Here is a 24,108-nt window from a genome sequence, read left to right on the forward strand (position 1 = left end):
GATTTTATGGTTCGATTTTTTTCGCAGATAAGGAGATGCATGCACAGGTACAAGATGTAGGCGAAGACCTGGAACAGGTTGAGGTTATGCAGAAGAAATTCGACGACTTCACGACCGATCTGAAAGCGAACGAGGTGAGGTTGGCTGAAATGAACGAGATCGCAATGCAGTTGGTATCATTGGGACAGACAGAAGCGGCTCTTAAGATCAGAACACAGATGGATGTGAGTAGTCCTGCTTCTGCTTATTCTTTTTCTTTATGTTATTCTTTTGATTAACTTTTTCAAACTAGAACTTTTACACATTTTTGATCACTTTGACAGTGTTTGTAAAAATAAGCGATGGGTATAATGATGATTTCTTTTGCAGGATTTGAACACCAAATGGACATCCCTCCAGCAGTTAACATCTGAAAGGGCCAGTCAATTGGGTTCTGCCCATGAAGTCCAGAGATTCCATAGGGACGTTGACGAGACCAAAGATTGGATTCAGGAGAAAGATGAAGCTCTTAATAATGACGATCTTGGTAAAGATCTCAGGAGTGTACAGGCTCTGCAAAGAAAACACGAAGGGCTAGAACGCGATTTGGCTGCTTTGGGTGATAAGGTGAGAAACATTTCCTATGTGAAAATTCATCGAATATTTGAAATGAAAATAGTGAATATTTCCAATTTTTTTTTCCAGATCAAGCAACTCGACGAAACAGCCAACCGACTGGTGCAAAGCCACCCTGAATCTGCCGAACAGACGATCGCCAAACAAACCGAGATCAACGAAGAATGGACACAGCTTACCGCCAAGGCGAACAGCAGGAAGGAAAAACTCCTGGACTCTTACGACCTCCAGAGGTTCCTGAACGACCACAGGGACCTGATGGCCTGGATCAACTCCATGCTGGGACTGGTCAGTTCCGAGGAGCTCGCCAACGACGTTACCGGCGCTGAGGCTCTAATCGAAAGACACCAGGTGAGCGTTATTCGGTTATGAGTAATTCTGGTGTTCGGTTTTCGAAGAAGTAATTTGTAATACATCAGAACAACGAGATGGTGGTTAGTAGCCAAGGCAATATGTCGTTTCTCTGACCTTGAGTTCTGCTTTGAACTACCAAGACATAGAATCCAAACAAATTTGAATTGTCTGATTGATTTTACACTTGACAGCTAGATTAGCTCTATTTCTCTAAAATATTAAGAAACTAATCAATCAAATCAAACAGGAACGCATTAGCATATAAAATCATTCATAATAATTCTACTAACCATATCAATTTTAATTATGACATAACCTCTTTGAACCTACATAGCCAGAATTCATATGGATCTTTCAATGCAATTGTTTCCAAAAGTCGATCCTGCAATCTTATACGATCTATTAGTGTGATGTCACACACCGCCATTTTTGGTTCTCCTGTCAGTGTTCGGAATCCAAACAAATAAATTGTCATTCAAATTAGTACGGTGTCGTTGAAGGAATTGGCTTATTTTCATAAATAAGAGTATTTGAGGAACGATTTCACTATTAATTGATATACGGAAGGAACGAGGTTAATACCAGTAAGTTTGATTCCTGTATCATTCCCCAGATTTTGTAAAAAACCGTGTTTATTAGTTGAACTTCAAGTTCGAACTTACTGGTATTAACCTCGTTCCCTCCGTCTATCAATTAATAGTGAAATCATTCCTCAAATACTCTTATTTATTAAAATAAGCCAATTTCTTCAACAGCAACGTACTAATTTGAATGACAATTTGTTTGTTTGGATTCCGAACACTGACAGGAGAACTGAAATGGCGGTTGACGTCATCACTAATAGAGCGTATTGGCGCAATCTAAATTCATTTATAAAACACTTGTAGGCGCAGTTCAAGGTCAGAAAAACGTCTGCAGCGATTGCCTTTGTAAAGTACGGAAAGTGAAAGCCTAGAAATCTGTGGTGATACCATATACTTCATGTAAGATGCCTAGAAACCCTAGTGTGTGTACTTATAGCTGTAAAACTTTCAGACTAAACGGGAGATTTATGCCTACTTGATTTTGAGAGATTACTAACGTTTCAGATGGCGCCCTACATCAATTATATTTGACATTTCTCGTGAGTCGTGGCCTTTGAATATAGAATAATAATATTTTATATTCTATGCTTGTGCATAGAATTCTTTACTTTGAATAGACCATCTGTCATTATATTCCAATAATTAATTATAAATTCGATATGAACTGAATTGTAATAGCGTATTCGACTGGCAGCACCAGTGCGAATGAATTCGAATTTTCGTAGAGCTGAATGACATAATCAGCTCGAATTAATTCGAACTGGTGAAACCAGTCGAATACACTATAAGTTTGCAGTTTCTTAAATCATTATTTCATTTTTAAACGCCGACAGACAGATAGCGGGAATTCGAACAATTCTGAAGAGCGCCACCTTACAGAACTCTAGTAAGTTCTAGCCAAAGCAACAGGTGGACTATCTCAAAAAGTACAAAACAAAATCGAATCGGTGCACACACCAGGGTTTCTAGGCATCTTACTGTTTTCTGCAATTGGATTTTGAATATTCCCGGTGTTAAACTAGTTAATTGTTGAAAGAAAATAAATACTTATATAATTCTTTTTTTCCCAGGAACATCGAACTGAAATCGACGCACGCGCCGGCACCTTCCAAACCCTGGAGCAGTTCGGGCAGCAGCTCCTCAGTTCCAACCACTACGCCAGTCCCGAGATCCAGGAGAAGCTGGAGCAGCTGAACAAGGCTCGCGAGGAACTGGAACAGGCCTGGATAGAGCGCAGGGTTCAGTTGGACCAGAACCTGGACGCCAACCTGTTCTACAGGGACTGCGAACAGGCAGAGAACTGGATGTCCGACCGGGAGACTTTCCTAGCTTCTGACGTCGTCGATTCCTCCGGCGACAACGTGGAGGCGCTGATCAAGAAGCACGAAGATTTCGACAAGGCGATCAATGCGCATGTGAGTGTGGTTTGGTTTTTGAGTATATAGAAGTACACTGCGCAAAAAAATTAACGCACATTCTGAAAATCTCAATTTTAATGAAAGTTAACTCTACATTGACTTTATAACTTATTTTTTATGTTCTCTCGGGAAGGTTTTTAACGAAACTAGACACATTAAATGATTAAATGGAAAAAAAATTCAGGATTTCACCGATCTTATGTGAAAGAAGAGAAATAAACAATTTTCAAAATACTGGAATGCTGATAAGTGGTTTAATACTTGGTATTTCCACCCCTTGCGTTAATTACAGCTCGGCAACGACGGTTCATACTCAAAATGAGCGATCTTAATATGTTCTGATCTAATCCTTCCCAGATTTCTCTGAGTTGGATTCCTAAGTCATCCTCCCCCGAAATCTGTAGTATTCAGGAAATTGCACTGAGCATATCTTTCATGTGGACGTCTGTATACAAGGGAACGTCGATCACAATGATAGAGGCAGAATCTAGACTCATCTGAGAAGAGAACTCTTTCCAAATCAGCCTCTTCCCAATGGATATGCTCTCTCGCAAAAACCAAACGTGCCCTTCGATGGGCTGGGGTAAGAGCTGGACCTCTTGCCGCGACACGAGGCCTTAAATCATATTCTCTGATGCGATTTCTTATTGTCTGAGTGCTAATTTGCACCCCATGAGTTTGCACAAGCTGATTTTGAAGGAGGCGAGCAGTTGCAAACCGTTGTCTCAACGAAGAAACTCTCAAGTAACGTTCTTGAATTACCCGTGGTCTACCCTGTCCTGGTCTTCGGACATTCATACTTGTCTCCCTAAATCGCTGCAACATTCTGGACACACTAGTATGGGAAACTCCAAACCTTTCTGCAATTCTTGTGTATGTCCACCCTTCTTCTCGCAAAACTACCGCTTGGGCACATTCCTCTTGGGTCAAATTGCGTGTTTCGCGTTGCATAGCGATCGAGTGTACAAAATCAAACAAAATAAAAACTATTGATCACTAGAATTGATCGAGAACAACTGATTTCAGAATGGAGCCAATACATTCAAAATCTGATAATCTCATCTTTTTTTATTCCTGCTGGGAAAAAACATCTGTATTCAAGAAAAACGTTGAAAGTGGATAACATATGCATGCATAATTCTGATAAAAATAATTATCATTGAGAACACCTTCAGTTGTAGAATAAATTTGAGATTTCCATAATGTGCGTTAATTCACTATCCAAAGCTTTATATTTCATGTCTTTTTCCCACTCCACAGGAAGAAAAGATCGCCGCACTACAGACCCTAGCCGACCAGCTGATAGGCAACGAGCACTACGCTTCGGAACCGATCGACGACAAGCGCAAACAGGTACTGGACAGGTGGCGCCACCTGAAGGAGGCTCTGATCGAGAAGCGTTCCAAGCTGGGCGAGAGCCAGACGCTGCAGCAGTTCTCACGCGACGCCGACGAGATCGAAAATTGGATAGCGGAAAAGTTGCAGTTGGCCACGGAGGAGAGCTACAAGGATCCGGCCAACATCCAGTCCAAACACCAGAAACATCAGGTAAGTGGTTAGGGAGTTATTGAATGCTGAATGGGGAGGATAAAAAATACATTAGATTTGGGTAGCCACCAGAAATACTTCGTTGGTAGTCTTTATATACAAATTAAAAAAAACTCCTGGTGGAGCAAATCAACAGAGCATATCTCCGATATTTTGGATACGTAGCCAGAAGAATGGGGTTGACGGGATAAGACATAGAGGGAGATCTCCAACGAGATGGACCTACAGATTAAGGGAGAAATGCATGAGGCAATACATTTAGTGCAAGATAAAAGTGGATGGAGAAAACAAATTCAAGAAAATACCTGAAATAGTATCACTACACCCTCTAGAGTCTAGACTCTAGAGAGTAGAAAGACTGAGAAGAAGGTACTATTGGTACTACTTGATGATGAAGAACACCCGCTTTCTCTGAGTTCTGGTTACCTTTTAAATGGTGTAATTTATTGGTAGCTTCTATAATTAAGTGGTTTACCATTTAATATGGCTTACGTAAGACTAATTCGATAACCTGGGCCTTGATGACTTCGAATTCAAACGCATTCTCATATTATCTCCACAATTTGAAGGCAGGTAGGGTATGGTCGGTATATCACTTTGGTTACTATGGTTAGTAAGTTGGTGGTCCGTATATATGTCAAATTCCTCAAAAACCGGTGACTATTTCCTCAAACTTCGGTGAGTTATCTGTCACTAGAGCAACCGTACTTTTATTCTGGTTAGGTTCGGTAACCACGCCCACTCCGGTTGTCAGTTGTCATTTTAATTTTCAGATTATTGTTTATGAATATTTTCCATGACATCTAACACTCAAAAACTTAATTTTTTTAATTATGAAACAAATACCCTTCAGAGCCATTAAGAACTATTAGTTATTTACAAATTAAAAGAGATCAACCATTTATAACCTCCAAAATTCTGTCAATGAAAAAATTAGTTGACCATTGCAAGTGTCAAGTGGTCCGGAAATACGAAGCAGGTTACTTGACACATTGAAAACCACTAGTAAACGCTCTCAAATTATCGATTCTCGGCGATATACGGACCATATACCCATAGTGGGCTAGTATGTTCCCCTATCTCGGTAACAACTCAATGCGCTCTATCAGTGATGACGTCACACACCGTCATTTTAGTTCTCATGTCAGTGTTTGGAATCCAAACAAACAAATTGTCATTCAAATTAGTACGTAGTCGTTGAAGAAATTGGCTTATTTTGATAAATAAGATTATTTAAGGAACTATTTTACTATTAATTGATAGACAGAAGGCACGAGATTAATGCCAGTAAGTTCGAACTTGAAGTTCAACTAATAAACACGGCTTTTTACAAAATCTGGGGAATGATACAGGATTCAAACTTACTGGTATCAACCTCGTTCCTTCTGTCTATCAATTAACACTGAAATCGTTCCTCGAATACTCTTATTTATGAAAATGAGCCAATTCCTTCAACGACACCGTACTAATTTGAATGACAATTTATTTGTTTGGATTCCGAACACTGACAGGAGAACCAAAAATGGCGGTGTGTTACGTCACACTAATAGAACGTATTCTAACCCCTATCTAACCTAACTCCTTTTCCAGGCGTTCGAGGCGGAGCTAGCCGCCAACGCTGACCGTATCCAATCGGTATTGGCCAACGGCAACAACCTGATAGAGAAGAAACAGTGCGCGGGCTCGGAAGAGGCGGTACAGAGACGTCTGGAGAGCATAGCCGACCAATGGGAGTACCTGACGCAGAAGACGACCGAGAAATCGGTCAAACTGAAGGAGGCGAACAAGCAGCGCACCTACATTGCCGCCGTCAAGGATCTGGACTTTTGGCTCGGCGAGGTGGAAAGTTTGCTGACCAGCGAGGACGCAGGAAAAGATCTGGCTTCGGTTCAGAATTTGATGAAGAAGCATCAGCTGGTAGAAGCCGATATTCAAGCTCATGAAGACAGGATTAAAGGTAATTTTATGTAGGAGTATTATTATTATTTGAACTGGGGTCGTTCTGGTTCGGTAAGCCTTCCGGGAACTGCGACCATGGAGATCTTTTGTTCTCTACCCTACTCATTCATAGAAACCCAAGGAGGTCGTCAATGTCGTTAATAAAACTGACAACCTCCTTAGGGGCCTTGGCCGTTACCTCTCTGGTATCCAGAGCCGGCTTAACCATGTGAATGGTTCTTAAGCCAGCCAGCTCCGTACACTTGCATACCATGTGTTCGGCTGTTTCTGCTTCTGATCCACAGAGCCTGCAAATCTCGTCAGTTGATTTTCACATACGGTACAAATGATGTTTGTACCGACAGTGCCCCGTCAGCAGCACCACCATCACCCGAAGCTCGGCACGTGACAGCTTCAAGAGCTTTTCGGCGTAGGTAGGTGGAATCGTCAAGAATTTCTCTGCCTGAACAAGTCTAGCAGTGTTAGCCCAGTGGATTATCCTGTTGTTCAACTCCCATAGCTGGACCGCAGCTTTATATTGGTCTTTTCCCATCCCACAGAAAGGCTCAGGTCCAGCAGGTGTTAACCTTGATGCACTTTTTGCAAGTTCATTAGCTTTTTCATTTCCTTCAACCGCAAAGTGCCCTGGTACCCATAGTAGATTCACCTTATTGCCTCTGGCCAGTTGCCTTATGGTGTTACGGCACTCCCAAGTCAACAGAGACCCCTGGCAACACGATTCCAGGGATCTCAGCGTGGTTTGGCTGTCCGTGGTGATGTAGATATGCGCCCCCTTGAGGTTCATTTTGAGACACTCCTGAGCGCATACATAAACAGCCATTATCTCGGTCTGTAGAATCGAGGGCTCACTTCCCAGGGCTTTAGAGATCCTCAGTTTAGGTCCATATATCCCAATGTCGGTGCACTTCTCTGATTTTGATCCATCGGTGAACCATATGGATGACTTTTAGTCCAGACGATTTACGATACTTATTGCACTAGGACGGTCATTTATAACCGTTTCAAAGGTCGTTTCAAAATCGTAGCTGGTTGACATAACATCCGATGGTTTTGCTAGGAGGTTTGAATCTAATTGATTCAGTATCCTCATATGTCCAACACAGTTTCCAGGAAGGAGCTTTCCATTAAGGGAAATTCTTATTGCTTCCAGCAGGCTACATTTCCTCATATGTAAGATGTAAGGGAGGCAAGTCCAGTATGACCTCCAACGCTGCTGTGCGAATAGCTCCTGTTATGTAGGAGTATAGTAGTAGTAGTAGTTAGCAGTGTGAAATGACCTTACGGAACTGAAATGTCAACACAGATTGACATTCTCATCTGTCAAACCATAGACAACAACCATCGAAACTTCTCATGCAGCGAAAAAGAAAAAGTGTTAGAATAATCGAAAATACTCATTCTGCGACATTTTTTTTTCTAATTTCAGACATGAATGATCAAGCTGACTCTCTGATAGAAAGCGGACAGTTCGACACAGCATCCATCCAGGAGAAGCGTCAGTCCATCAACGAACGATACGAGCGCATCAAGAACCTGGCAGCTCATAGACAGGCCCGTTTGAACGAGGCCAACACCTTGCATCAATTCTTCAGGGACATTGCTGATGAAGAATCATGGATCAAGTGAGTAGTTTTCAGTTAAGTTTGCTAAGAGATCATTTTCGGTAATAGTTTAGAGCAAAACGTAGAAGGAATAGAAAAATCTCTGAAGATGTCTAGTGCAGTTGTAGAAGAAACGTCAGGTGGAAATTTATAATTTCAATAATAAGTCTTGGATTTTTTTGTAGTGAAAAAATAATCATCTTTTCTGAAATTTAACCAGATTGATTTCAAGAAAGTACAGTAACATTGTCTGTTTAAACTTCACAAAATTTCATAGTTAGAAACTTCGCGGTGATAAATATCGTAGGTTTTTTTAATTATTGTGTTTCATATGAATTTTTAGAATTTATATTCTTCTATTTGATTTCTTCACGAAAATAATTGAATTAATAATGAACCTGTGAGCTCAAGACGGACCTGTATAATGTTTATATTGACATCATATGTTCTTCACGACACATGAAAATTGACGAAAATATTTTTCTCCTCATATCGAATTATTTTATTTCAAACATGCGATGTCTAAACAATTTATCGATAATTGAATTGAAATAGCTACTAGTTGAAGAACAAAAATTGATATTCAATCGAATTTTTGAATTTTTCGACTGCAAAAATGTGTAGGTAGGTTCTATCTAATATTTTCATTGATTTAATCGTCTTTTTTTATTTTCATTGTATTTGTCCCCATAATAGGTAATATCAAGAGTTATAGAAAAAAATTGGGTACTTCTTTTCTCAATATTTATTTATATTGTTTTTGGTTTATTCTTGAATAAAAGGAGACCCAAGGATCCCAAATTTCATGTTCATATGAATTTTTTCAGATTGAAATGTAATTATGTAAATCTCCTATCACGCTATGCCTTTGTCTGGACTATTTTGACACTATTAAAGAGCTGCAAACGTTATTTTTGAGGTTATTTTTGATTCACATTTGAGAGATGTATCACATTAGCACAGTCATCAAAACACGAAGTGTAATTATATAAAGCTGTTATACACTGTTATGGGCAGTGTCCTTTCTAATTTGATTTATGCCACATATAACAAGTTCAGTTTGATTTCATGCTTGACTAATACATCCTCAACTTCTTGATTCTGGATCCTCTCAGAGCATTCTCCTTTTGCAAAGTAATTTGCACATATTTCTGACTTCAACAATGACTTAATTCTTTCAAGTTCTTGTAACTTCAAAACTTCAAAAACGAAAACGAATCGAACCTTCATTCATAGAAAAAAAATGTGCAGAATGAGTGCAGCTATCAGTCGTAGTTCGTCACAGAAATGGCGATCACCTTGTATATCTTCTACTTTCTACTAGATAGAGAAATCTATTGGCTCTATAGATCGGACTTTTTACCAAATCTTCCTCCCCTTTTGGACCACGCCCCTTTCAACGCCTCCATCTTCGTTTCAGAGAGAAGAAACTCCTCGTCGGTTCCGACGACTACGGCCGTGACCTAACAGGCGTGCAGAACCTCAAGAAGAAGCACAAGCGTCTCGAGGCAGAGCTAGGCTCCCACGAACCGGCCATCCAGGCAGTCCAGGAGGCGGGCGAGAAGCTCATGGACGTGTCAAATCTGGGCGTGCCCGAAATCGAGCAGAGACTGAAGGCGCTCAACCAAGCGTGGGCGGAGCTTAAGCAGCTGGCCGCCACAAGAGGGCAGAAGTTGGACGAGTCGCTGCTCTACCAGCAGTTCCTCGCCAAGGTCGAGGAGGAGGAGGCGTGGATCAGCGAAAAGCAGCAGCTGTTGGGCGTCGAAGATTACGGAGATACCATGGCCGCTGTTCAAGGTCAGTTGGTGGGGTTTTAGGTCATTTTGGGGTGTTTGTATAAGGTGTGCAACAGAGCTCGCTGTTCGACCAGCACTTACTGCTGGAGCCACCTATTGACAAACAGCGGGAACTTAGTTGCACACTAAATAAATGAAGAATTCTCTTTAAGTGTATATCTACTAAATCGAACCTTACCACCCCCCAGGTCTGCTGAAGAAACACGACGCCTTCGAGACCGACTTCCAGGCCCACCGTGAACGTTGCAAGGACATAAGCGATGCTGGCCAGAAACTTGTCGAACAGGGCAACCATCACACCGAAAGCATCAACCAACGTATCCAGACCCTGCAGTCCAAGTTGGACCACCTGGCCTCTCTGGCTGCCAGGAGGAAGGCCAAGCTGGTGGATAACTCCGCCTACCTGCAGTTCATGTGGAAGGCGGACGTGGTAGAGAGCTGGATCGCGGACAAGGAGACCCATGTCAGAAGCGAAGAGTTCGGAAGGGATCTGAGTTCGGTACAGACTCTGTTGACCAAGCAGCACACTTTCGATGCAGGTATGATATGTTAACGGTTGCATGTTATGGTTTTGTTTGTTATTTCAATGATTGTTTTTAATGAACCGAATTGATATCTATCTTTCGATCAAATTTTCACTTGAACATTTTGACTGTAAGAGAATCCTCAGAATTACATTTAAACTTTGCTTAGACTGCCGAATTGCTGTTACCTGTTTCAAAGGAGAGGAAGATACAAATATACACTGCGCAAAAAAAATTAACGCACATTATGGAAATCTCAAATTTATTCTACAACTGAAGGTGTTCTCAATGATAATTATTTTTATCAGAATTATGCATGTATATGTTATCCACTTTCAACGTTTTTCTTCAATACAGATGTTTTTTCCCAGCAGGAATAAAAATAGATGAGATTATCGGATTTTGAATGTATTGGCTCCATTCTGAAATCAGTTGTTCTCGATCAATTCTAGTGATCAATAGTTTTTCTTTCGTTTGATTTTCTACACTCGATCGCTATGCAACGCGAAACACGCAATTTGACCCAAGAGGAATGTGCCCAAGCGGTAGTTTTGCGAGAAGAAGGGTGGACATACACAAGAATTGCAGAAAGGTTTGGAGTTTCCCATACAAGTGTGTCCAGAATGTTGCAGCGATTCAAGGAGACAGGTATGAATGTCCGAAGACCAGGGCAGGGTAGACCACGGGTAACAACTGCTATTCAAGAACGTTACTTGAGAGTTTCTTCGTTGAGACAACGGTTTGCAACCGCTCGCCTCCTTCAAAATCAGCTTGAGCAAACTCATGGGGTGCAAATTAGCACTCAGACAATAAGAAATCGCCTCAGAGAATATGATTTGAGGCCTCGTGTCGCGGCAAGAGGCCTAGCTCTTATCCCAGCCTATCGAAGGGCGCGTTTGGATTTTGTGAGAGAGCATATCCATTGGGAAGAGGCTGATTGGGAAAGAGTTCTCTTCACAGATGAGTCTAGATTCTGCCTCTACCATTGTGATCGACGTTCCCTTGTATACAGACGTCCACATGAAAGATATGCTCATTGTAATTTCCTGAATACTACTGGTTTCGGGAGAGGATCGATTATGGTATGGGGTGGAATATCTTTGACTGCTCGCTCAGACCTAGTGGTCGTTGATAATGGAGCTATGAATGCTGATAGGTATATAAGGAACATTCTTGAAAAGCATGTAGTGCCATTTGCCTCATACATTGGTGAAAATTTCATTTTTATGGACGATAATGCCAGACCCCATCGTGCGCGCATCGTTCAGGAGTACCTTGAAGAGGTTGAAGTCTCTCGAATGGAATGGCCAGCAAGAAGTCCAGATCTCAATCCGATTGAGCTGGTTTGGGACAACCTCAATGGAAGGCTGAGAAGTTCAGAAAATCATCCATCTACTCTTAATGACTTAGGAATCCAACTCAGAAAAATCTGGGAAGGATTAGATCAGAACATTTTAAGATCACTCATTTTGAGTATGAACCGTCGTTGCCGAGCTGTAATTAACGCAAGGGGTGGAAATACCAAGTATTAAACCACTTATCAGCATTCCAGTATTTTGAAAATTGTTTATTTCTCTTCTTTCACATAAGATTCGGTGAAATCCTGAATTTTTCTTCCATTTAATGTGTCTTGTTTCGTTCAAAACCTTCGCGAGAGAACATAAAAAATAAGTTATAAAGTCAATGTAGAGATAACTTTCATTAAAATTGAGATTTTCAGAATGTGCGTTAATTTTTATGCGCAGTGTAATTAATGAATTGTCATAATATGCAAAAACAGCTCTTGATTTTAATGTTAGAAAATCTTTATTAAAATTTGATTAATAAAACAACAAGAAAGACTGTTTTGACGTTATGAATTTCAAATTGAATTCAACTCATAAGCCTTATCATATACCATATGATGAATCCCTTTGAAAGAAATTTCAAGCCGTTTCTGATTGTTGTAAATTCGTTGCAGGACTCACTGCCTTCGAGAATGAAGGTATTCAGAATATTACATCCTTGAAGGATCAACTTATAGCGGCAAAACACGATCAGACGCCAGCCATAATTCAAAGACATGAAGATGTCATAGCAAGGTGAGTCTTCTACAGTAGTTTATCCCTTGACTCAAAAAATTTAGTGTTTTTGTTTGCCAAGCGGTTCTGATCTTCCGAGAAATGCGCAGCACACGACGCCATCTCTCAAACAAGCAAAGTAACCACAATATAATACTAATTCCCTTTTTTCGCAGATGGCAAACCCTACTGGCAGCTTCTGATGCGAGAAAGCAACGTTTACTCCGCATGCAGGAGCAGTTCAGGCAGATCGAGGAGCTCTTCCTCACCTTCGCCAAGAGGGCGTCCGCCTTCAACTCCTGGTTCGAGAACGCCGAAGAGGACCTCACCGACCCAGTCAGGTGCAACTCCATCGAGGAGATCAAGGCCCTGAGGGAGGCGCACGCGCAGTTCCAGGCCTCCCTGTCGAGCGCTCAGGCCGACTTCGAGGCCCTGGCCGCCCTGGACGAGCAGATAAAGAGCTTCAACGTCGGTCCCAACCCGTACACCTGGTTCAACATGGAGGCGTTGGAGGACACGTGGAGAAACTTGCAGAAGATAATAGCGGAACGGGACGTGGAGCTGAGCAAGGAGGCGCAGAGGCAGGAGGAGAACGATAAGTTGAGGAAGGAGTTCGCCAAGCACGCCAATGCGTTCCACCAGTGGCTCACGGAAACCAGGTGTGTTTTTTGATTATTTTATTATCATAACATGGGATGTAATGATTTTGTTTTGGAGGGAAGTTCCTTAAAGAAATGTGCGGTTTAGGAGAACCGTCATAAATTGTCACGTAAGGAAAAGGCGTTATACTCCTCCAGATGTTTTATAATCTTTTATCTTTCAATTTTTCACGATTCGAGCACCAAACATTCACTATTCACGCTAATTAAACAAATCACTTCCATCCAAATGACTGAGCAGAAAAGAAATTATCATTAATTCCAATAAAAACCGATTGGATCTGTTGAAGCAGGAAGACAGGCGCACTATGGTCAGGACCGTACATTATATAAGATGTCTAAAATACTGGTGTGTTCACTGATTAGATTTAGATAATTCTGGCGACTCAGTCTGAGTATGGGTCCTTTTTCTCCCTTAAGGTGGTGCTATACAAAAATTGTCCAATCAACGGTATCATTTCAAAATTTCCATCTGTTCTGTCAAAAATCGTTTATTGTAGATGTAACCTCAAAACGACATTGACAGAAAGTCGACGTGAGCGCCATAAGAAGTGAAAAGGAACCAATCCCAAGGTCAATAGATTAAACAGATTGTCTCGTCACTTAAGAGTTAAGAGTGGGGGCTACGCGTCATCCACTATCTATATCGTCATTGGCCAAGGTCTGTATATGATAGGTTGCCTTTAAACTTTCAACCAATCAGCTTCAACCATTCTTGACGTCAACGGTATCCTCATTCAAGTTGAAAGTTACGAGGCAAAATCTGTCTAATCTATAGATTTTTAACCAATCCCATTAAAATCCAAGAAGGATTTTCAAGAGTTATTGAGCACACCTATGTTTTAGATATCTTAACATTATACTTGCATATTCAAATGTCATCAAAATTGAAACATAGAAAAACCAGGCGCTCTTGGAACCTTATAATTCTGAATTCTTATGAACTTATGTTAAGAGTGGGGGTAACGCGTCATCCGTTATCTATATCGCCATTGGCCAAGGTCTATATATGACAGGTTGCCTTTAAACTTTCAACCAATCAGCGTCAACCATTCTTGACGTCAACGGTACAGGCGCGGATCCACGGGGGGGGGAACTGGGGGAACGGTCCCCCCCAAATGGCCAGGGCACCTCTTAAATTTTGCCGGCCCTCTTAAAATTTGACATACTAAGGCTCGAATAATTACAAGATCAGCAAAAATTTCACTTTCAATATATTTTGTGGAAAACCATATTATTGAACGGCAAAAAATGGCGTCCCAAAATGGCGGAGGTGTCTGGGGTCCACATTTTCAGTATTTTTAGTATCTAAAAGTTCCCCCCCCCCCAAAAGTGGGGACTGGATCCGCGCCTGCAACGGTATCCTCATTCAAGTTGAAAGTTACGATCAAAATCTGTCTAATCTATAGATTTTTGACCAATCCCATTAAAATCCAAGAAGGATTTTCAAGAGTTAGTGAGCACACCTATGTTTTAGATATCTTAACATTATACTTGCATATTCAAATGTCATTAAAATTCAAACATAGAATAACCATGCGCTCTTGGAACCTTATAATTCTGAATTCTGATGATCATTGTATTATTATTAACCAGATACAATTTTACTGGACTATTACATTTTTGTAATCTTGTTTTCCTTAAAATTAACAAAATAAAGCGAATAAATTTATGTGTTTTTCAGATACCGAATTTTAGGATGGGATGGGTAAATAGAATTTGAGTGTGCTTGAAATGGTTGTCTAAAATGAAACTAAAATTCCAGAGTTTCACATAATCTACTAAAAAATATTTCCTTTTTTAATATGAAAATGAAACTGAACTGAAAGGCATTTTGATGCTTCATTTTCGAATTGATTTAGTTTTCAAACTATCAGTTTTTTATAACTTTCTAACTAACTGTGTTTTATTTTATGGATCATCTAATCAACTGAAAATATTAATGTAAAATATACCGTTATTTAATTTTAATTTGTTATTTTGACTAGTACTAACTTATGAAGGAGTGTTCACTACAACCCAACATGAACATGAAGGCTACTATAACAAACGAAGAATGTTGTCTTAGGTTATATATCTCAAACTTCAATAATCAATAAGTCAGTATAGAAGATTATTATCAATCAGTTAGTATTGAAATTTTCGACAACATTCTTATCACTGGTGCATCTTTCTATTTTAAAATTTCATAATACATTAGCACTATAAAAGGAATGAAGAAATCTTATTAATGTTTCCTCTGCAAGACTAATGAATTAACCTACCTACGAATATTTGAATGGATATTAATATTCATATTTCCCTTCAAGGACATCAATGATGGAAGGATCAGGCTCCCTAGAACAACAATTGGAGGCAACAAAGAGGAAAGCAGCTGAAGTGAGGGCACGAAGGTCGGACTTGAAGAAAATAGAAGATCTGGGAGCAATACTAGAGGAACACCTAATATTAGACAACCGTTACACAGAACACTCGACAGTCGGTTTGGCGCAGCAATGGGATCAGTTGGACCAGTTAGGTATGAGAATGCAGCACAATTTGGAGCAACAGATACAGGCCCGCAATCAATCTGGTGAGTGAGCTGTTATTACACTGGTATATTATCACATTTCCTCTGCTAATACTGAGATTTATCGACACTTGCTTCTCTATAAAGGTTACATAATAGTCCGGGAGCCAGTAACAGATATACATGACCAAGTTCCTCTCAAACAGTAATTAGTAGAATGCATCAGGTAATAGTAATAAAAAGCCTCGTGAACGTCAGCTACGCTGGGGGGGGGAGAGCTGCGGCAGCCCCCCAAACACGAAGAAAAAAAAATACATTCAGTCATTTCCTCCCAACTGAAAATTTGTCAAATTGTAGCTAACCCCTTATCTAGACGAAAAAATACAATCAGCTGGCTATAGCATGGTGGATTATACGTCAGCTGGTGCCTCAAACATGAAAAAAAAATATATTTTCAATGACAGCTCTGACAGCGACTCTGATAATGAATCAGAGAGTGCCACACTCGCGAGAAAAGGTCTTTCTCCACATGTTGCACAATAATATTTAGTTATTTCCACTCTCTGATTCAGTATCAGAGTCGCTGTCAGAGCTGTCATTGAAAATGTAATTTTTTTTTTCATGTTTGAGGCACCAGCTGACGTATAATCTACCATGCTATAGCCAGCTGATTGTATTTTTTCGTCTAGATATTGGGTTAGCTACAATTTGACAAATTTTCAGTTGGGAGGAAATGACTGAATGTATTTTTTTTTCTTCGTGTTTGGGGGCTGCCGCCGCTCTCCCCCCCAGCAGAGTCGCAGCTGACGTTCACGAGGCTTTTTATTCCTATTATCTGATGCATCTCACCAAGTATCTCTTGAGAGGAAATAATCAACCAAATTTGCACCTGGCTCCCGGACTATAATAGTAGTTTTCCAATAGGAATGATACAATTTATAATGGCAACACTGTAAATAATTTTTGACATTTATCAAGTCATTTGTGTTCAGTAGGTTATGTCACAATACACTTTTCAACAACGTTTAGAATAGTTATTTATAATACAAGTGCAGAAGGCATTGATATTCTTCCACGAGTTCAAAATTCAAAAACGAGCCACGAAGTGGCGAGTTTTGGAATGAACGAGTGGTAGAATGAGCCTTCTGTACGAGTATTATACATTATTTTCTCTAATTCATTGCATTTTCATTGAAATTAATGAAATATTTCCATAAATATATTTTAGTGATTTTTGCACTGAAAAATGTTGGTTGCCAGAACTGATTTCTTTAAGGCAAATTGATGAATTGACAGATAAAGCCGTGGCGGAAAGTTCGGAGAACCAACATAGAATAATAAAATATAACCATGAAAACTGTGCGTTTCTGATATATTCTCGCACGATTTTGTTCTACAAGATGTGGAAGAATGAACGGAATAACCACAGAATTAGAGAAATTATGTTATCGAAATCAAGAAATTCAAGGAGAATTCATATAATGTGATATGCTAATTTTGAATGCGAATCTACAGAGTGTAATTTTTTCTGGAACAGTACCCGCTTCTTTTCACCAAATCTTTTTTTTGGTGGACTACTGGTAGTTTAGTGAAATGTAAAAAGAAACTTTGGTTCAGTACTACACTTTTAGGTTTCTTGTAGCTCTGTCGTATCTGCAGAATATTGATATGAATTAAAATATAACCATTTCCATTTTGTTTTCAGGTGTGAGCGAGGACGCGCTCAAAGAATTCTCCATGATGTTCAAACACTTCGACAAAGACAAATCGGGTAAATTGAATCACCAAGAATTCAAGAGCTGTCTAAGAGCGCTAGGCTATGACCTGCCGATGGTGGAAGAGGGCCAGCCGGATCCCGAATTCGACGCCATCTTGGACGTGGTGGACCCCAACAGAGATGGACATGTGTCCTTGCAGGAATACATGGCCTTCATGATCAGTAAAGAGACAGAGAACGTACAGAGTTCAGAGGAGATCGAAAAGGCTTTCAGAGCCATCACGGCCGGTGATAGACCTTACGTAACCAAGGAAGAGTTATACGCTGTGAGTTTTTCTTTTCTTTATAATGTTTATCAGGTTTATCTGAATGTTCAACACTTTATCGAATGTCAAAAATATTAAGGAAAAGTTCGAATAATTTTTTTCTGAAAAAAGTTTCTTAACGTTAGGATGGTTCTATTAATAACCTAAATACATATTGGAGATCCTGTCTGCCCTTCTGCTTCTTACAGGTAGTAGATTGATTCTTAGATTGACCTTTAGGTATAAGGCAAAGTGTATTAAGAGATAACACTGGGTTATCTATGTTGTGGTCCAAATTTGACACCCCAATTTCAATGACATATGTCAGAAACTGTCATCCGAAGCGTCATAGGTTTATTTGTAGGTTAACTATTTAACAATATGGATCTTTTATCTAATACTCAACATGTGGTAATTGTGAAAACTAACTACAAAAATAATTATTATGTAGTAAGTTTCGTGGGATACAAATGGATAACCCTTTAGAAATACCTCAAATAATTCTCCCACAAATTATTCACTATCAAAAATAATCACGTCCACAACAAACATTACACAATTTAATTGTGGATTTTTCTAATGCTCTATTATTTATTGCAGAACCTCACAAAAGAAATGGCAGATTATTGTGTGGCGCGAATGAGACCATACACAGAACCAAAAACAGAAAGGCCCATAGCAGGAGCTTTAGATTACATAGAATTCACACGTACTTTATTCCAAAATTAATATGGTTGCTGCTTTATTTGAATGTTCTATTTATATTTTAAGAAAAAGTATTTATTATATTAAGAGTTGAATGAAATATCAAAATAGTTATATTTATTCTGGTGATTTTGGAGCACACGATTCAAAATGTTAGTGTTAATTTTATATGTTCTTTATATCAATTCTGATCAATCAATTAAAGCTTGCTTCTATCAGCTTGAATTTGATTTCTTAATTTAATCCTTTCTGAACCTCATTAACTGCTTTTTGAACAAGATTGAGAGTCAATACAGTATGAATATTTTATATTTTCATGATAAAAAATTTAAAAAAAAAAGTTATTTCAACCAAAGAAAAATATAAAACAAATATACAAAAAATTCGATTGTGGACTTTCGTTGAATGAAAAGTTCTTGATGTATTTGTTGACCTATGACTATTCTTGAATTCACCTACGCAATAAAATAATTAAATTCCGAAAGAATAAAATCAGACAAGGAAGAAATAAATGAAAAATAAAAATATTTATTTAAAAAAAAAAATAGGTTTACATTCAGAAAAACTTTGTTGGTCTGAACATGTTGTCTTTCGTCTTCTGCTCTACATTGTGCAATTCGAATAGACTGTCTGAGAAAGTTTTTTTCTCATCTACTGATTTCACTAAAGCTTTTCTTATAGTATTACTGTCGACAGTTTTCAAATCCGAAGCTAGTTTCAAAGTTTCGCACAAATTGATGAAAATGGTTGGACAATCTTCACCGTATTTGCCATATTCTCCAGTCTGGTAGTCCCATGGGGCCAGATAATGGTAGGAGATCCAGTGAGTTTTGTTGAAGAAGAACACTAGATTGGTATCGCTAGGGAATCTGAAACAGGAAAAAAAACAATGTTTTGAGGTTATGCTTATAACAATAATGTGAAAGCAACAAGATGCGTTAAGCAGGTATGTTGGAACTAGTTTATTAACTTTATCTTTGTTATGTATTTATTTATAATACAAGGCCTAGATATTCTTCCAGGAGTTCAAAATTCAAAAAGGAGCCAGAGAGAGTTTGAATGAGCGAGTGCTAGAATGTGAACAAAATTATGCGGGAATATCTCAGTTTCACAAAGATTTCATAGTTATATTTCATCATTATATGTTGGTACTCGTAACTCTCCTGTCGCTGATTTATGAATTATCTGTCACATTTGTGATACAGAAAACAGTTCTGCCAACCAACGTTTCACAATGCAAAAATCACTAAACGATATTTATGGATATATTCCATTAATTTCAATAAAAACTCAGTGAATTAGAGAAAATAATGTGTAAAACTCATACAGAAGGCTTATTCTAACACTCCTTCTTTGGAAAACTCCACTTTGTGCCTTATGCACTTGTATTATAAATAACTATTATTAATTATATCAGTCCAAAGAAGAGAGCAAGAGAAAGAAGATCAACCGGATACGGCATAACGCTTTCTTCCTTACGTGACGATTTCTGCCAGTTCACCCATACCGCAAACTTCAAAACGATTATTGTTACTGTCTTTTTGAATGTCATATATTTTCCACTTACTTTTCACCTGGAGCTAGACCCAATAGTTTGCTACCACTGGAAATCAACAGGTTGGAGTGGAAAACAACAGCGAGCCGCATAAAACCAGCTATGGCCACTGTGTTCATCAGAGTCTCACCCCAATATTCTGCAGGTGCATTTACAGGTAATAATACTGCAATGATCAAGTACAAATACCAATAGAACCTGAAACAATATGAATCAATAATTAAGCTTTCGAAAATTCAAGAAAACGAACTGAAGTGAATTTCATTTTTGAAGTGAAAAAAATCTGATTTGTTTTTGAGAATCAACATATGTATGACCGATTGATCACCCATTCAGATCTTATTCGCCCCAAACGCTGCTTGGCTTCAAGTTGAAAAAAATAATTATATATATCTACTCCTGTTGAATTATATATTCATTATTCAACTGCTTTTGAGCAATTAATAGTACCTCTTAACAAACAGCGTGAGTTATAATAACTCATTACTATAACTCACTATAATAAATCGGAAAATATGGATCTGTGCTTCTATACTTCTCTACTTCTATTCGATTGGCCGAGGGAATGCCACTTTAATAATTTTGACGTTTTCAAATTGAGTTGATATCTAATTATTATGAATGTTTTGTGTGAACGCTTAATTCAGATAGTGAAGATGAAATATTATATCGGTAAACATTTCCGAAAGACAAACAGCTAATGTTACCATACAGAATTACTTGCCCGAAAAAATATAAAGGTGTTTGAAAAAATTTTCAAGATTGCTGTAGCAGTAAGATCATTAAGTCATCGTTTGTAGGGAATGTTTTTTTGTATATTCTAATGCATTTTTATAGGCAACTATTAAGGTTTTTCAATATAGTTCTATGTCTGTACTCTGTACTGGATTCGAGCTAGCCGAAGCTAGTTCGATTGTGATTGGTGACACTAAGTTTCCATCTCTCTTGTACTCTGGATCGAGCACATATGTTTATTTCCCGTTCCTTCTGTCTATATTCTAAGTCTGTATTTTTTCTTAGTATTTATTGATATAGTCGTAGATGAAATATAGTAATCAACTTGCGGTAATGGTCATAACTCACTTGATGAATTACAGCACTCCCCTGCGGCTCGTGCTGCAAACTTCATCTGCGTGAGTTATGACCTACATTACCGCTCGTTGTATAATAAACTATTTACTATAGATGAAGATTTTATAGTTTTGATTTTCTATCAACTAGCTGGATTATCATTTGCTCTAAATCGTGTATCACATCAGACCATTTTTGTGTGATATTGGTTGAATGTAAAGCCTGATTTTTTTTTGTAAATTCCGGTAATTCGAAAAATTACGTACCTATGTTGAAACATGACAACTTGATCATTTTCCAAATCGGATGTGTCTATTTCATTCAAGGCTTCTTCTTGTGCTTCACTCAATTTGAAGCAGAATCCAGTGACATGGGCGAAGTAGAATCCTTTACTGCAATTGTATGGATCGAGGTCCGTACCAAAATGTTTGTGGTGGAGTCTGTGCAGCCTTGCCCAATTGTAAATAGAGCCCTGAGAAGATGGTTCAATTAAAAAACATAAAATCACCATTAACATTATATCTTAGAATGGTCGTATCTTAAATACTTTGTGGTCAGCACGCTCCACTATGAAGGTGGAAGGTGTATATGGCAGGGACCTCTGAGTTGTCATACATACTGATAATTCCATAAGTGATCTCGAAATTAAACATAGGAATCCCCTGAGATAGGGACCCACCATAAAAAATGGTGCCTTATCATTCTATGTTGTAAGATTTTTGTTGTATTTCGTATGATATAGCTTTTTCCATGTTATTTTTTAATTCGAAGATCAAAATATTGGGTGATAACATCAATTTTTATCATTGAAAAGAAATAATATGTCTAGACAAAGAAAAGTATATCAGAGGTATAACAGTAACAAAATTTCTCCAAAAATATGTTTTTAATATGAAATGACCTTGATCAATTAGATACTAGAAATATAATTCAATATTTCCCATTCTGCCATGGAATCATAAATTATTGAGGATTGATTTTTTCTCTCTAGAACTAAAAATGCAATGTATCATCAAAACTCACAGTTCCAGCCAAAGTATGGCATAAAGCTAGAAATATCTTCAATTTTGTAGTTGCCTTGTAAGATTGATGAGCCCATAGTCTATGTGCTCCAGCCGTAAGACCTAAATTTGAAAATAGAGCTAGGACAATACCTGAAAAAAAATTGTTGATAATTTTCCAGGAATACGTAAAATAGTTGTTCAGAATAGTAAAGGAAAAATTTGTTTAGTTTTCTAATCATCCAATAATACAATTCCCACGAAATTCCATTCAGAGCCATCTACCGGATTTTTACGAACTTAACCGGGATATTCGGACCTTTTATTTAGCCTGAATATTTCAAGACTCCAGCGTCTCCAACACATTTCGTTCCGAGACGGACTGACAGAACCGAATCTTTCAAAACCATTCACGTATTTGCAGAATCGAAAAAAAAAATTCGAAAAAAGCTTTTTCTGTCGAAATATTAAAAAAATGTCCTCATCGCCCTCATTTTTTTCATAAGAATCCCAGCTATGGTATATTGCCGAAATTGTCGTCAAAAAAGCTATCTAATGATGCAATATTTGAAATAAGGAAGTAGTTGTCTGTTTCCGGTATAACCGGAAGTTGTTGAGATTTGAAAACATTTTAGGGAGAAAGATCATTGTCTCAAACCCCAATATGCAAATTTTCAGCATAAAATTATGATTAGTTTTCCACAAACGTCTAATAGGCCATCCCGGTAAATCACCCTGTATAAAGAAATAAATTAAATTTCAAAAAGTGATTTTGAAAATCCTTCTTTCTGAACTGCTGATGGCTTTATAGATTTAACTCATCGGGATTGTAATGGAAGAATAAATTATTGAGTTGAAGATATGCCATTAAAAAAAAATTAAAGTTTTTGATTGGTAAAAGTGAGTTTTTGTAGAGACAGATAAAATACGCTAATTTTCAACTTGCAAGTGAGCGAGAACGGTTTATCGGACAAAAAGACCGTAATCAAAGAAATTCGTAAGAAAATTTAATTTGTTTTTATAAAGGAAGGTCTATCACCTCTTCACCTGTTTTTGGATTTATTTTAATGTTTCGTAACAAAATTTTGGTAGCAAACCTCAAATTGTGATTCAGCACCCCAAAAAACATAAAAAATCGAAGAAATCAAAACTACTCCAAAACTTTCCTGTGAAAAATACATATCGACTGGACTATATCGGTTAAGTCCATTATTCCGACTAAGACTAAGAATTCGAAAATGACTGTCATCATCGTGACGATATCTGTTCGGGGACAGATCACTCCGAAATCTATTCCTCGAACGACAAGGTTTATACCTAATAGGAAATGATAAACTAAATGATGAAATAAAATCGAAATTGATTCAAATGAGTTTCTACTTTATAATTTTATTTACTTCTCTTTTATAATTTTATTTACTTCTACTTTATAATTTTATTTACTTCTACTTTATAATTTTATTTTTAATGTTTTGCGTTTTTATTATATATTCACTGATGCGTTTGAAGTGTGTGAATACTATACTATTTTAAAACCAATAAGGACGATTATGATTATAATTTCTCCATGATAGATTCAAGCCCAAAATACTCACTGAAAAAAATCGTTCTCCACTGTGCTTGAAAAACGCATACGTGCAATCCAATAACTATAACAAAAGCGGCTTGCATCTGTATGAGAACCATAAACCAATCGACCTCCCGTTTGGTAGACAATTTTTTTTCACCGTTAGCCATTTTTTTTCCAAACGCGAAAAACCAGCCCAAGTTATCACTACAAAAGTGGGCGCAACACTAATGAACGCGCATTTCTGTTATCGTCGATTTCCATTAAAAAAGGTAATGCAATTCAACAATGACAAAGATAGGTGACATTTACAAAGGAAGGGATGTATTGTCTCTTTATTTATTGCTCGTTGATGTGAATTGCATTGAAGGGGTTTGCCAGTTGATGTGTTGCATCGCTTTCTCCTTATATTCTTCACGATTTATTTTGTTGAAACAATAGGGTTCGAGCTGCGTTATGTAAGGTGTCAACCAGGAGCGTATTAAGGTGTAACAGGCCAATTGAAAAGTCCCCGATCTACCATAGTTAAACACATTTTTTGCCAAAACTGGATTTTATTA

At 38.2% G+C, this 24,108-nt stretch overlaps 2 protein-coding genes across 3 annotated transcripts in view; one reads left to right on the top strand and one right to left on the bottom strand.

Moving 5' to 3' along the window:
* LOC123686759 (spectrin alpha chain) overlaps positions 1-18,579 on the top strand; it is a 32,656-nt gene extending 14,077 nt beyond the window's left edge. The window contains exons 15-29 of one of the 2 annotated variants that reach the window (XM_045626990.1): positions 28-224; positions 370-606; positions 685-966; positions 2,624-2,968; positions 4,232-4,519; positions 6,110-6,476; positions 7,905-8,100; positions 9,500-9,876; positions 10,064-10,414; positions 12,360-12,480; positions 12,636-13,118; positions 14,803-14,826; positions 15,428-15,690; positions 17,333-17,670; positions 18,250-18,579. In XM_045626990.1, coding sequence (XP_045482946.1) covers positions 28-224; positions 370-606; positions 685-966; positions 2,624-2,968; positions 4,232-4,519; positions 6,110-6,476; positions 7,905-8,100; positions 9,500-9,876; positions 10,064-10,414; positions 12,360-12,480; positions 12,636-13,118; positions 14,803-14,826; positions 15,428-15,690; positions 17,333-17,670; positions 18,250-18,378 — 3,998 coding nt within the window. In that variant the 3' untranslated portion in view covers positions 18,379-18,579. The remainder of the gene's footprint in view (positions 1-27; positions 225-369; positions 607-684; positions 967-2,623; positions 2,969-4,231; positions 4,520-6,109; positions 6,477-7,904; positions 8,101-9,499; positions 9,877-10,063; positions 10,415-12,359; positions 12,481-12,635; positions 13,119-14,802; positions 14,827-15,427; positions 15,691-17,332; positions 17,671-18,249) is intronic. The other variant, XM_045626991.1, reaches the window with a different exon arrangement.
* Positions 18,580-18,866: 287 nt separating this feature from the next.
* On the bottom strand, positions 18,867-23,790 carry LOC123686785 (acyl-CoA Delta-12 desaturase). Its single transcript, XM_045626992.1, has 5 exons — positions 23,577-23,790; positions 22,004-22,134; positions 21,247-21,452; positions 19,922-20,107; positions 18,867-19,223 (listed from the first exon to the last, which is right to left on the bottom strand). The coding sequence occupies exons 1-5, from the start codon at positions 23,716-23,718 to the stop codon at positions 18,911-18,913; spliced, it is 978 nt and encodes a 325-aa protein (XP_045482948.1). The 5' UTR covers positions 23,719-23,790; the 3' UTR covers positions 18,867-18,910.
* Positions 23,791-24,108: the final 318 nt, after the last annotated feature.

Source organism: Harmonia axyridis, chromosome 1 (genome assembly GCF_914767665.1).
Source record: "Harmonia axyridis chromosome 1, icHarAxyr1.1, whole genome shotgun sequence".
NCBI lineage: Eukaryota > Metazoa > Arthropoda > Insecta > Coleoptera > Coccinellidae > Harmonia > Harmonia axyridis.